This window comes from Alligator sinensis, unplaced genomic scaffold (genome assembly GCF_000455745.1).
Source record: "Alligator sinensis unplaced genomic scaffold, ASM45574v1 scaffold952_1, whole genome shotgun sequence".
Lineage (NCBI taxonomy): Eukaryota > Metazoa > Chordata > Crocodylia > Alligatoridae > Alligator > Alligator sinensis.
The window spans coordinates 202,690-216,988 of record NW_005841999.1 but is presented as its reverse complement, the minus strand read 5'-3'; the positions used below and the strand labels follow the sequence as shown (position 1 = coordinate 216,988).

The 14,299-nt window shown below is 41.2% G+C and overlaps 1 protein-coding gene across 1 annotated transcript in view; it reads right to left on the bottom strand.

The window, feature by feature from the left end:
• MIGA1 (mitoguardin 1) overlaps nt 1–14,299 on the bottom strand; it is a 58,754-nt gene that overhangs the window by 22,227 nt on the left and 22,228 nt on the right. The window contains exon 8 of the mRNA XM_006021602.3: nt 1,041–1,141. Coding sequence (XP_006021664.1) covers nt 1,041–1,141 — 101 coding nt within the window. The remainder of the gene's footprint in view (nt 1–1,040; nt 1,142–14,299) is intronic.

Below are 14,299 nucleotides of genomic sequence, written 5' to 3'. Positions count from 1 at the left end.
GAAACGAGTCTTACCAAGTCACTGCATTCCTGCCTGTTAAAAAAAAGATACAAAAAAGCAGACTAGATTCTCTTGCTTCCTGTAAATTGGCATAAATAGTGGAAAAGCTCAGGAAAAAAGATATGCAGGGACATTTTGTACTGTAGCCTCTCTCAAGAACTGACAAGAGTTCACTTAGCTGAAATGATCTTTGATAATGTTTTAATCCAAATCACAGGAAAGGCAACTAGTCTGGTTGACATTATTTGCTAGAAATAACTTTTAAACCTAACAGTGAATGTTATTTTGAGGTACTTAACTCAGGGAATTATAAAAATGAGAGAGAGGGGGGAAAGTGATTAACTGCAACTATCTTTTTTTATGAAAATCCTCTCATTACTAATTAAGGAGCATTAGCAAATTAGAGCTAAGAGGTGACATTCAAACAACCAAAGGTCAAATGACTTCTTTAAGTCTCCTTTGATTTTCTTGTACAGGAGGGCTGAAGGGGGCCAATTCCACTTTAATGATATATTCTCCCTGTAGTGCCAATAAAACTTACTAAAGCAGGTAGCTGCCAGTCAATCCGTTTTAGAAAATTCACTGCACAAATGAACATTCTTCTCCAGAAGCCTTTTGATTATAGAAATGTTGCACAGGAAAAAAATGCAGTCAAGAGTTAAATGGATTGGTATGATCCCACCTAATTTTGCTTCCTCAGTAATCTGAATTTTTATAGGTGGTTAAAGCCGGAGAGCCATGGAAGGCTGTTATTTATACTATATGGCATTCATTTTTAAAAGGATTCAGGAAATAAGATAGCAGAAGGGGGGGGGGAGCACTTTAAGTTCAGAAGCGAGATGTACATGTGATTTTAATCGCATTATTTAAAATACTAGCAAGTTATTTGCAGTTATACATTTTCACGTACTATGCAACTGATTTTCTGCACAAAATTATTGGTGCTTTTAGTTTACAATAGTGAGTAACTAGGAGTCTTCTATTTACTTTGATTAAAAACAGAGACTCTAGAATTGTTAAAGAATCCTTCAGACACTTACCTCAGCTGCTGAAACAAAGGAGTCTGTTGATGCAATGCTCAATGTATCTCGCAGGCAGAAATCATCGGTATTATCCTTCACAGTGATGTCTGTATCTTTATCTTAAAAATGAAAAGACTGTTTACTAGTTTGCCATTTTCTTTGACTGTCTAAATCTCCAATTTAGCGGTTAATTTTGAACGTAAGTGGATTTTTTTTAGAAAGCCTTCCTTTAACTGTGCAGCAAGATCTTAGATACAGTATTTTTGCATATAAAAGTGGTTAACCAACTTATGATACAGCAAATTCATTGACAACTTCATACTTATTAGAGTACTTGTTTTGGTGAGACACCTAGAATGCTACATACAATCATGCGTAAAAAAACTACTGTATCCTACTTTAATTCCTCAACATGTGTTTGCTAAACTATCTTGCTTCTCCTGAGAAGGTGGCCTTATAAGTGCTTCAACTACTTTTACAACATAAGAAAGTTTAATTGGAAAAAATAAGGCAAAATTTCTCTATGGGTTTCGTCTCTTCCCTGACTCCATCAAAGAAATCTACTACATTGCTAGATTAATTTAAATCCTCAGCTAAGACTTAATAAGCCTTTCAGTAGTAAATATAGTAACCAGAAAATATTACTTATTTTACCCAAAACAAAATTAGAAGCTGATTTTAAAGAAAAAAATCTTAATTGGGTTAATCTGTTAGTTTCTAACTGTCAAATCCTTCCAAGAAATAGTCAATAAATTTTATTGCAGGTTTTTTATTTCTACTAATATATATATTTTTCATATACAATTGATATTCAGTGATATCCTAGTAGCTGCATTTATAAGAAAAACAGACTGGAATTCTTGCTAAACAGGGACATTCAATATATTTATTTCTGTATATGCATGTGTACCCCCCCATCCACTTTTTGTATTTCATTCAGATGGATCAATCATCAAATTAAATTTAGGTTCTTTTTCCAACCAAAGTTGTTGTTTTACTTTAGATTTACCTTTTCAGCAATCAAAACATCCCTTCTCCTCCATTCCCCCAAAATGCCTAGAAAATACTTCTATTGGCATGTAAGTTTGGTTGAAAATCCTAATTTTGTGCCTAAATCACCCTTATTTAAATCTACAATAGATTCTCTCAATTTTCATTTACTTTCTTTCAGATTTGAAGTCACTACACATACCACTAGTGCCTATGGTTTTATTTTCATCATACAGAAGCACTTTCACAGAAGGATTAAATTCATAAGTTGTTAAGTCAGACCTTGGCTTGATGTGCCTCATGCAACACTCTCACTGGAGCACAAGCATTTATCTCGAGTTACTTTACCTTCAGGCATTACACATGTACTGTTAAAAGTCTGTTTCACTTCCAACAGTCAGCAGCAACCAACTTCTCAATGTCATCCAGATCAGTTACTATGGCAATTCTTTATTAAAAAAAAAAACACTATTACATACCAATATGGCTAGATGCCAGCTTTATTGGAACAGTTTACTCATCAGCTGAAATGCTCCAATCCACATAACTCTTATTTCAGTGGTTATGGTTCTATTAGTTATAGCTTTAGAATAGCAGCTTAAAACTCATGCAGAATATGTATCTGTGTTTGAGAAGGCCCTATGAGGAAAATACTAAAATTCTGGACAAACATTTTGCTAGATATTTCTTATGCTGCATTCAATTTTAGTTAGACTGAGTGCAATTTTTAAACGCAATTTCATTGATACACATTCTAATTCTCATGTTAAATACTTTAATTTTATGGCCTCTTCTCTCCCTGCTAACCTACTTTTTCTTTGATGGAAACAAAATTATTGCAACATTCTAGATGGATTGTTCAGGCATAAAAAACCCCCATATCCTGTACTAGAATTTGTAGAACAGGGGATAGCAAAAGTTCCCAAAGTGTGGTCCACAGAGTACTTGCTGGAAGTCTGAAGACAGCAAGCTTTGTAATATGCTGCTGCCTCCTCCTTATTTCTAGCTCATAATATGCATTAATTCCCACCTACAGTTGCATTAAACGTATTATACTATTACTTTTCTACATAAACAATTGCTGCAGCTGTAACAGCTCTGTAAAAGGGAGCTGCAAATAGATAAAGTCTGGCTGCAGAATTTTCCATTCAATCTAGCCTTACTGCAGAATTGTTTTCCAAGCTAAACTTTCCATTAAAAACAAAGTTTTTCCTCTCTTGTTATTGCGAAAGAAAACCCTAAAACATGAACTGAGAGTAAGCCAAAATTGCCTTGTGTTTCTGATATACCCAGGTCTTCAGACAGTCTGTAAAAGCTGCATAGAGAATCTGAACTGCCACATTCATGTCTGTGATGTGAATTCAGTGACCTATCGATGACAGTGCAAGTGTCAACATTGTTAACCATTTCATTACATACTGAATATTTTAGCGGGAACATCAAGATGGGCCTAATTCTCATGTACACAAAGTCCACTGTGGAGTCATTTTATTGTAACTGACACTCAGGCATACTGTGTTTATCTCACAAGAAAAATGCCTCCAGTATCTTCTCATGTAAAAAGTCCCAATAGCACTATTACCCTCCTCACAATCTCTAGCTATTCCTTGACAACAGCTATATAGTAATGTGTATTTAAAACAAAAATCTACAGCCCATTGAAAACTAAAAATAAATAAATAAATAAAAATCTTAATTTGACATAATGTATATTTTTTCTCACATAGGGAGGAGTGACAGGGGCTACTAAATCAATTAAGTAAGAGGAATAATGTAATTTAAACTATTTTTAATGAAAATGGAGCAGCATCATAATTTCCAGTTTGTTGCATCATGGTGCCACAGAACAGATACAGAACTGACACAGAATTTAGTTCTAGCTTGCTACAAAAGTTCATGGAGCCTTGGTTATGCGGTTCTGAAAGAGAGGAAAAAAAAACAAACTAGCCTATACCATTGACAATCAGAGGTGTCACAAAAAATCCCTGTATTAATGTGAAGTTCACATTATAGAAAAGTTTCAGAACCACCACAACAGAAGAAAAGCATTCTAGGACTCGAGATGAAGGTAGAAATGAAAAGTTTGGTCATTCTGGAATATTTGTGCTCCTACACTTTGAATAGAACATGTTACAATAATTTTAAGTTTTTAAATTAAACCAATAATTGGCGACACGTAGGGGACGTAGGATTCAGCCATGCATCCCCTGGAAGCGCCAGCAGCGAAACTGGAAGTACTGGTAGAAGTGTACTTCTGGTTTCACCACTGGCTCAGTGATTGGCTGCTGGGGGACCCCCCCAGACTTGGGAGGCACCAGTCACCCATGAAACCAATACATTTTGCCAACTTGTTGATATTTGGACACTGGGGGTAACCTTTTCAAGAGGAAAAAAAAACCTAAACAAATTTTAGCACTGATGCAGTTTTTTCTAAAAAACTGATCCTTGAGCAGATGACTTCTACCAGACATAGCACCTGAAATACCACAGCCATTTCAGTTTTTCAGTATATTTTTATAGGACTCTTAGTTAGAGGTTTTATTAGCAGTTTACTAGTTTTATTAGCAATTTACATTTTTAAGGTTTCATAGATTGTAAGGCCGGAAGGGACCTTGGAAGCTCATCGGGGCCAGCCCCCTGCACCAAGCAGGAAAGACAACTGGGGTCAGGTGACCCCAGCCAGGTGACTGCCCAGTCTCCTCTTGAAGATCTCCAGGGTAGGTGACTGCATCACCACTGCAGGGAGCTGATTCCACAGTCTGGACACTCTGGCTGTGAAGAGGTTTTTCCTAATGTTGAGCCTGAATCGATCTTCCAGGAGTTCGTGGACATTACTCCTGGTTTTCCCCTCAGGTGCCCTGGTGAACAGTTGCTCACCGAGCCCTTGATGTACTCCCCTAGTGTAGCGGTAAGCTGCTACCAGATCCCCTCTCAGCCTTCTTTTCCTCAGGCTGAAGAGTCCCAGATCCCTCAGACTTTCCTCATATGGCTTGCCTTTTAGGACTATGATCATATTGGTGGCGCTTTTTTGGTCTCTCTCAAACTTGTCCATGTCCTCGTTAAAGTGTGGTGCCCAGAACTGGATGCAGTACTCCAGCTGCGGTCTCACCAGTGCTGAGTAGAGTGGAAGAATCACCTCCTTGGCTTTCTTGGAGATGCATCAATTGATGCATGCCAGAGTATTATTTGCCCTACTGGCTACAGCATTGCACTACCAGCTCATATTCATACTGTGGTCTATTATTACCCTTAGGTCCCCTTCATTTGTGGTGCTGGTCAGTTTGGTGCTGCCAAGCCTGGAGGTGTGTTGGGGGTTGCTCCTCCGGAGGTGCAGCACTTTACATTTCTCAATGTTGAACTTCAAGCAATGTTGGACTTCAATAGTAGTGACGCTATTTGATCTTTTCATTAAGAAATACTATTTCTGAATGCTAGATGATTTCCTTATTTAAAGATATGCCAACCAAGACCAAATATTGTTGTCTGTAGCAAATCTTGTTATGCGAGTTAAAAAAAAAAATCTTTATCCTGATTGACAGATAAAGCCAGTTTGATTCTCCCACACTAACCAGCTGGCATTGATATTGGTATTTAACAAGATCTCTTGCTAATTAAAGATCATACAGTTTCCAGCCTCCATTGCAAGTTAACGCAGTAAGATGTTGTAGCACTACTTTGTGCATGCTCTAAACTGTAGAATTTCCTGAAAGTTGTTAGATTGCACATTGGTAGGAAGGAACCAAAAGTAAGAGCATAAATCACCCTGCTCTCTGGTAATCCTTGACAAGCAGCTCAACGGCCTTACTGCTGAAACATCAATAAATTATTCATGTTAGATTAAATTAATGTACAGGAGATGTGGTATTTTAGCATCTAGATAAAACAGGACGGGCTGCTTTATAAATTCCTAAGCAAAACATATTCTTTCCCCCTAACCAAAAGGTGGATCTACAATGATAACTAATAAAGACAAATGTTACTGTTTCACGTTGGAAAAAAATCAAAAGACAAAAAATTTTTCAAGTTTTATTTTAAACAACAAAATGGAAGTGTCTTTATTAGAACTGCATGTGAACAATATAACTGATCTAGAATTGAAGCAATAATCGTAACTTTGAATTTTTAAATTGTGCACATAAGATTTCATCCATAACAACCTTTTTTTTTTTTAATTTAAACAATAGAGTTTTAAGTTTTTACACACAGAAAATGCATGAACTTCTTACTAAGAAAAGAAAGGAGACACATTTTATGACATTTAATAGCCATGCTGAAGAGCACAAAACTCAAACAATCTTCTGAATTGTTTGGATATATCACTTGCAAAGCGTCTCCACTAAAGCCAAAAAAAAACCAAACAAAAAGCCTGGTCAAATATTTCTGGCTCTCTAACTATTACTGCCTTGATCCTCTAGGATTCTTTTAGCCAAACAGGTGCTTATTGACACAAAAACTATTCAGAAAACACTGCATTATGAAAGTGTTAGGGTAAAAAATAAGTTACAGCTGAAGTGCATTCTGTACAAGTGTTGAGAACATTACTAGATACGAGAACATGAGAAAAGAGACAGTAGCACAAAGAAAGTCCAGGAATGAACAGCTGCTAGAAAAACCCACCCACTAGAGGCTGCATCTGCTGGTTAAGTAGTCCCAAGTAGTCTAATACCATAGTTATTTTATATGCTTCTCACATTCTATTTTTATTTGAGAAGCAATGGCTTTTTAAAGACCATCTTACCTTTGAAAAGACTTTGAGGTCAGTTTTGCAGATGTTCTGTTGACAAAAGTAACAGCTATAACAGGGGCAGGCAAAGTCTGGCCCATGGCAGACTCCATTTCCCAGCAGCCCCAACCACATCCCTGCAGCCGGTTTCCATGGAGACCCAGTATGGGGCCAGGGTTTCCATGGAGACCACCTCCAGCAGCACTGGCAGGCCACGCAGCTGGGCAGGGAGCTGCTCCAGGGCTGGGATCTTGTAGCCATGACAGCATGGTATGGAACTGGAGAAGAGCTGCAACCCGCTGCCCGCACACCCTGGGCAGGGGCGTGCAGGCATTGCTCCAGCTCTGGACCATGCTGTCACCACTGCAAGATTCCAGCCTCAGCCACGGAAACCCTCCCAGCCCAGCCACGTGCCCTGTCAGCACTCCATGGAAACCCTGGTCCCTCGCTGTCATGGTGGCACTGCTACTGGGTTCTCCATGGAAACTGGCCATAGCAATGCGGGTAGAAGCTGCTAGAAAATGGAGTCTGGCCGCCAGCAGGATCCACCATTTTACCCACTCCTAAGCTAGAAGGATATCTTGTTAAAAGTACTTCACAATTTAAAATTTAAACTTAGAATCAGGATAATTTAAAGATTAAAGGAAACGCCTACACTTAAAAACCCCAGTTTAGTTTATGAGGTGTTGCAAACAAGTTTTAAGTGCATTAACAAGCATTTAGTGCCTTACATAAAAGTTATTGTCAAATCTATTTTATGTCTATTTATTTTAATGTTACTGCAATAACCCGAGTATTTTCAGGCCTCAGAGCTGATCCTCTGAGCTCCCAAAGGAGTAGTCCACACTTCACGTGCAGCTTTGGCTCTACGTGAACACCTGATAGGAAGCGAGCATCAAGTATTTCAGTATGAACAGAGTGGTATTGGGAGTGTTTTTGTGTACATGTTTGTGAAAGAAAGAACATGAATATCTGTGTACAAGGAGCTTACTGAAGGTTAAAAAGATTAGTCTTTAATGCCACACAGTCTGAGGTTATTTTTTAAACTGGTGAATTTCCTAGTTAAAGTCTTCCTGTGAAAGTCTTGCACTCCCAATTCTCCCAGTAGGATAGGTCCTGGGGGTAAAAGGTTAGGGAGGCAAAGCAGATCTTTTAAATAAGTATAGCCAGTCCCACAGAGAACTCTAAAAACTAGATAAGCAAGATCTGTGAGCTCAGATTAGACCAATTTATTGTTGGGAGAGTTATTAAGCTACCAGGCACAAAAAAAAGGGCCGCCTTCAGGTCTGGAAAAGAAACAGATTTAGCCCAAATTAAATGATAGTTAAAACAATTATTATTGTACCTGTCTTCTTCATAAAGAAGCTCTCTCTACAGCCTTCTTAAATGCTCCCTCAGCTTTCTGCTTTTCTTTAGACCCTGCTGTGACCATTTAATTCACCCCCATCTACTGAAAAGATTGCTAGACCCTGCATATTCTTAGCAGCTAGCATGCTCCTGGGTATACAGTTACTGGGTGGTGTCGGCATTACCCCCAGGCTTGCGAGTGAGCTCCAGGTAGGGGGTCGGCCGGATGTGAGGTGCCCCCAGGGAGGCACTTGGAGCCTGGAAGATGGTAGGGTACAGTGAGGCAGGTGGCTCAATGCAGGACCACCCCCTACTGGCCTGCCACACCTACAAACTCTTATGCATTAGTTACAGCAGATAGAAGTGAAAGTGGCTAATTCCTGGAGTCAGAGTTGAGGAACTAGTTGAGTGGCTATCACAGGATCATAGGAAAGAAGTAGAACTAGAAGGGACCTCATAACGTCATCTAGTCCAGCCCCCTGCTCAAGGCAAGACCAGCCCTAACTAAACCATCTCAGCCAAGTGTCTGACTAACCTGCTCTTGAAATGATGGAGATTTCACAGCATCTCTAGGTAGCCTGTTCCAATGCCTGACCACACACACAGTCAGAAAGTTCCTCTTATTCTTCAGCCTAAACTTCCCCTGGTACAGCTTGAGGACATTACTTCCAGTCCTGTCCCCTACAGCCACAGAGAAAAGCCCATCTCCATCCACTCTATAATTATCCTTCAGGTACTTGAAAACTATTATCAAATCCTGCCATAGTCTTCTTTTCTCCAAACTAAATATCCCTTGTTCTTTCAGCCTTTCCTCATAAGTCTTGTCAGAAATCGGACCCCGATCCTTTTTGTTGCCCTGTGCTGGACTTCTTCCAAACTGTTCTCGTCATTCTTGAGGTGTGGGACCCAACACTGGACACAGTACTCCAGGTGAAGCCTGACTAGTGCTAAGTAGAATGGAAGACTTCCTTTGATTTGGACATGACACTCTTGTTAATACAAGCCAGGGTGTTGTTGGTTTTTTTTTTGTTTTGTTTTGTTTTGTTTTGTTTTGTTGTGGGGGGGGGGTTGTTTTTGCAACAAGAGCACACTGTTGTCCCATAGTGAACTTATGGTCCACCATCACCCACCAGTCCTTCTCTGCAGTACTGCAGCCTAACCAGTCATTCCCCAGTCTGTACTTGTGTATGCATGTATTCCATCCCAAATGGAGGACTTTGCACTTGTCCTTGTTGAATCTCATCAGATTGATTGCAGACCATTTCTCCAGTCTATCCAGGTCATTTCTGCATCCTAGTCCTACCATCTCCAGAGAGTCTTCAACTCCATCCAACTTAGTGTCATTTGCAAATTTGCTAAGTGTCCGCTCAATCACATCACCAAAATCATTAAGGACGAGGTTGAACAATACTAGACCCAGGACAGACCCCTGGGGAACCCCACTTGATCCCTCCTCTCAACTAGACACTGAGCCATTAAGAACTACTACTCACCGAGTACAACAATCCAACCAGTTATGTATTCACCTTATAGTACTTTTGTGTAGCCATAAGAACATAAGAATTGCCATTTACTGGATCAGACCATAGGTCCATCTTGCCCAGCATCCTGTGTCACACAGTGGCCTAGAGTGGATGCTGAAAGGGAGAGTGAACTGGGTATGACTAGGGTTTTTTCCATTGATCCTCTCTCACTTGTAGCCTCAGGCAGTTAAGGTCTACGAACTTCTGATTCCTTAGCTTATTAATGAGAATGTTATGGAAGACAGTGTCAAAAGCCTTGCTAAAGTCAAGTATACCACATCCAGTGTTCTTCCCACATCTATAGCACATGTCACCTTATAGAAGGAAGTCAGGCTGTTCAGGCAGTACTTGCTCTTTGTGAATCCATTCTGACTGTTTCTGAGCACCTTGAGCTTGGAGAGATGTTCAGTTTCTCTAAGGAGAGTCCCTGCTCTCTCTGGAGAAACTAAAAGCATACAGACGTTCATAATTTTTCTCCCAGATTAAAAGTGGCCACTCTGGAAGAAAAATAATTTGGAAACAGCTTAAGTGAAGTGGCTCTCTGGAGAATCTCACTCAGGAGACTGATCTTCTGAACGGGCAGCCAGTGTGCTTTGCTGCTTCTCCATCTCCCTCCCCCACATGCTTTGGGCCAGAAAAGCCCAATGCTAAAGCACTTAAGGGGCGTGCTCTGCTCCCAGCTTATTCCCTAACTGAATCACACTGGAGCATTTGGTTGCAGGGAAGCATACAACCATTCACCCTGCCCACCCTTCGCTGGGCTCCAACACAACATGGGGAAGGAGAAAGGCTGGAGGACTTCGTGAACAGCACAGACCCTGTCCCCACCTACCCTGACCCTGATGATTCCTACCTACCTGCACTTAAAAAACCTGCAAAGCATTCTGGGCTGCATGCTCTAGGGACCCCTGGAGGCCCAGCAGCTGCACTGTAGGCTCTTTGCTTCTCTGTCTGAACTTCCGTACAGGTCAGTTTTTCCCTGAGAAAAACAAGAGTTGTCTTGGATGATCTGAATGTGTGTACACAGCCCTTGTCCTCCTCTAGGTGCTTCACAATGGAGGACATGTTCCATGATCTTGCCAGATACAGAGGTGAGGCTGACTGGTCTGTTGTTCTCTGGATCATCATCTTTCCCTGTTTTAAAGACTGACACTATATTTGCTCTTTTCCAGCGACCCAAGACCTCACCTGACCTCCATAAGTTCTAAAAAAGGATAGTTAACAGCTCTGAAACTGCCTAAGCCAATTCCTTCAGTACCCTCAGGTGCATCCTATCCAGCCCTGCACACTTGAAAGCATCTAGCTTCTCTAAGAAATCCACCACCTGTTCTGCCTTACTCTAGGCTGATTGTCTCCTTCCCTACCACTGCTGCCAACTGCACTCACTATCTGGTAGCTGCCCCTATTTGTGAAAACTGAAGAAAGAAAGGCATGAAGTACTTTACCCTTCTCCAAATCTTCTGTAACTAGGTTGTCTTCCAAATTCAGTAAAGGACCTATAGTTTCTCTGGTCTTCCTCCAACTTTGCACATATCTGTAAAATCCCTTTTTATTGCCTTATGTCACTTGCAAGCTGCATCTCAACCTGTGCCTTGGTCTATTTTGCCCTACCTGTGCAATACTCTTATACAATTCCCTAGCAATGACCAAGTTTCCACATTTTATAGGAAACAAAATCATAATAAGAGAGAATGGATACTTAACTAACTTGAAATATAGGACCTTTGATAAAAAAGCAAACTGTTCACATGTAAAGGTGCACTACACAAAGCAAAATCCTAACCTTTTGTTTACATGGCTTTTTTGTTTGTTTTGGAGGGTTTTTTAGTTTCAACTCCTTGAAGAGACCACTGTCTAGCCAGGCTAGTCTCCTGTTGCACTTCCCATTCTTCTGTCTCATTGGGATAGCTTTCTCCTAAACCCTTAAAGGACAGCCAGTTCTTCTAGACTCCTTTTCCTCTCAGACTTGCCCCTAAGGGATCCTGCCCAGCGGGTCCCTGAGTTTATTAACGTTTTCTCTTCTAAGTCCAGTGGTCTTATTCTGGTGTTCTCCTTCCTTCCTCACCTTAGGATTTTGAACTTTATCATTTCATGGTCACTGTCACCACCTTTGTATTCTCAAGCAATTCCTCCCTTTTTTGTAAGCAGTAAGTCAAGAAGAGCTCCCCTCCAACCCCCTCATCGGCCTCTACCATCTGAGTCAAAAAGTTAATTCCAACACACTCCAGGATCTTGCTGGACTGCTTGTGCACTGCTGTGATTTTCCTTCTAGCACATGTCCCAATAACTAGAGTCCTCCATGAGAAGCAAGTCCTGCGATTAGGAAGCTTCAGGCACTTGTTTAAAGAAGACCTCTCCATCCACCTCTTCCCCTTGGTTTGGAGGCCTGTAGCCCACCATAACATCCCCTCCTGCTGTTCTACCCTCTGACCTTTACCCTTTATCATGGAAAAGGCCAGGTAAGGGGAAATAGCAGATGGGGCAAGATGCAGTAACCTAACTCTCCTGCTGGCATTCACAAACTCTCCCTGATTCTCACCCATCACAGGAACACTTGGCAGCTTCACTAGAACCTTAGCAGGAAATTAACTAGCCTCAAAGTTACATCCTCTAGGCCATAACTTGTAGGTTATATCTAAATATCAACTGGTTAAAAACTACCACAATCTGCCTCTGCCTCTAGGGCAGAGGCGGGCAACTATTTTGGGCAGGGGCCACTTCCTGAGTTTTGGCAAGCTATCGAGAACCGCATGACAGGCAGCCCAGGGCAGATAAATATTAATTTTCTAAATTTTTTAGGGGCCCCGCAGGCTGGATAGAATGGCCTGGTGGGCCGCATTTTGCCCATCCCTACTCTAGAGAAATGGCTAGTCTAGCTGATATTAAAAGAACAGGTGGTTAACACAAAAGAGGGCAAGAGACCCAAATGTTGCTCTCTCAGTGCCAGCCGTGCTCTCTCACCAATTCTACCAATTACAGTTATATCCTCAAAGGATCATCTTTCATAATATACTTTATATATTGTTTAAAAATAAATTTCTTTGACAAGACACAGGAAGTGTGCCACTTTTCATTTATATAGTTACCTACATAATAATAAAGTTAGGGTTTTGCTTTGTATACTACACCTTACATGTAAACAGCTTTCTGTTTTATCAAAGGTCATTCATTTTAAGTCAGTTAAGTAACCATGACTGAAAGAATAATATATAGATATTAATATAGATATATAGAGAGAGAATCTAAAACCAAAATCTCCAAATAAGACACAAATATAAGAAACTAATATTAAAATCTCAGAGAGAGAGAGGCAGGGCAAATAGGTTTAGTACAATGAATGGCACACCTTAACTCCTGTTGGTTGTCAGCGTTTCTGAATTCTAATGAAATGAAAATATGTTTCTGGCATACGTGGTAAACTGAACTTTCATGTCAGCTGAGCTGCCAACTGAAGGACCAGGGCAGCGATTCAGTGGAATGGTGCCAAACTGGCTAGAATGGTTCCAGGTGAAGCACAGCAAAGGAGACTACATGATACCCTCCTCTCTCTGTTGCTTTTTTAAGGACAGCAGGAAGTCCAGGAGCTTTTTATATCGGGTGCCAGAATCTTCCTTGCCACCTGCTCAGAACACATGTTTGCAGACAGCGACCTTACTTCTGATGCAAGTAAAACAAGTACTGTTACTTCAAATGTAATCTCTCTGGATCATAGAGACTGTCTTTTGTGTTCTCCATTTGCATAATGTGGTCTTGGTCCACAGCTACAGCTCCTAGATGCTTTAATTTTAAAATAACAGATTAATATAATAATACCAGCTTTTGACCCATTTCTCTAAATACTGAGAGAACCATGTTTAGTAAACAAATTTGACCATAATCTTATGTGCATTAAATATTAGGGCTGTATGAAACATCATCATTTCGTTTTGATGTCCATTTTGCTGTTTTGAAGGGACAGTGTTTCATTTTGTTGTTTCATTTTTGTTTCAAACCACTGTCCCGTTCCGTTTCATCGAAATTGTTTCGCTGTTTCGACCTTTTGCCCACAGGCTATAATGAGGAATCATGAAATGCCTAAAACTTTGTCATTTCTTGCCTGATTCGGATGACAATTGCAGGGATGTTAGCCCCCTCTGAGGGCATGAAGCCTGCCAAGTTTCAAGGAGATAGGTGCAGAGGTTTTTCAGAAACTGCAGCTCAAACCGCAAAAAGCAAAACTCATAACACTTTCTGGCAGCCTCCTGTCATCCGGCGCGCTGATCCAGGGGCCTGCACCCCTGGGAGGGCTGCAGGGCTGCGCCGGACTCCTCCCGGGAGTGTGGGCCCCCAGATCTGTGTACCAAATGACAGAAGGTTGCTGCTGCCTGGGACCGGCGCTGGGTGCAGCCTGCACCCAGAGCCAGGGAAGACTGAGGCTGCCACTAGCCCCAGGCAGCAGCGGCAGCCTCCTGTCATCTGGTCTGGTGGCAGGAGGCAGGGGAGAGCCAGGACTGTGCCCCAAGCGGCTCTGCAGCTCCATGGACCTCAGCCTGGTGGCAGGAGGAGGAGTGCAGCCCTGGCTCTGCCTGCTTTCCACTGCCAGGCTGCACTCCATGGGGCTGTGGAACCCTAATTTAGTTTCATAGATTCATAGATGTTAGGGTCGGAAGGGACCTCAATAGATCATCGAGTCCGACCCCCTGCATAAGCAGGAA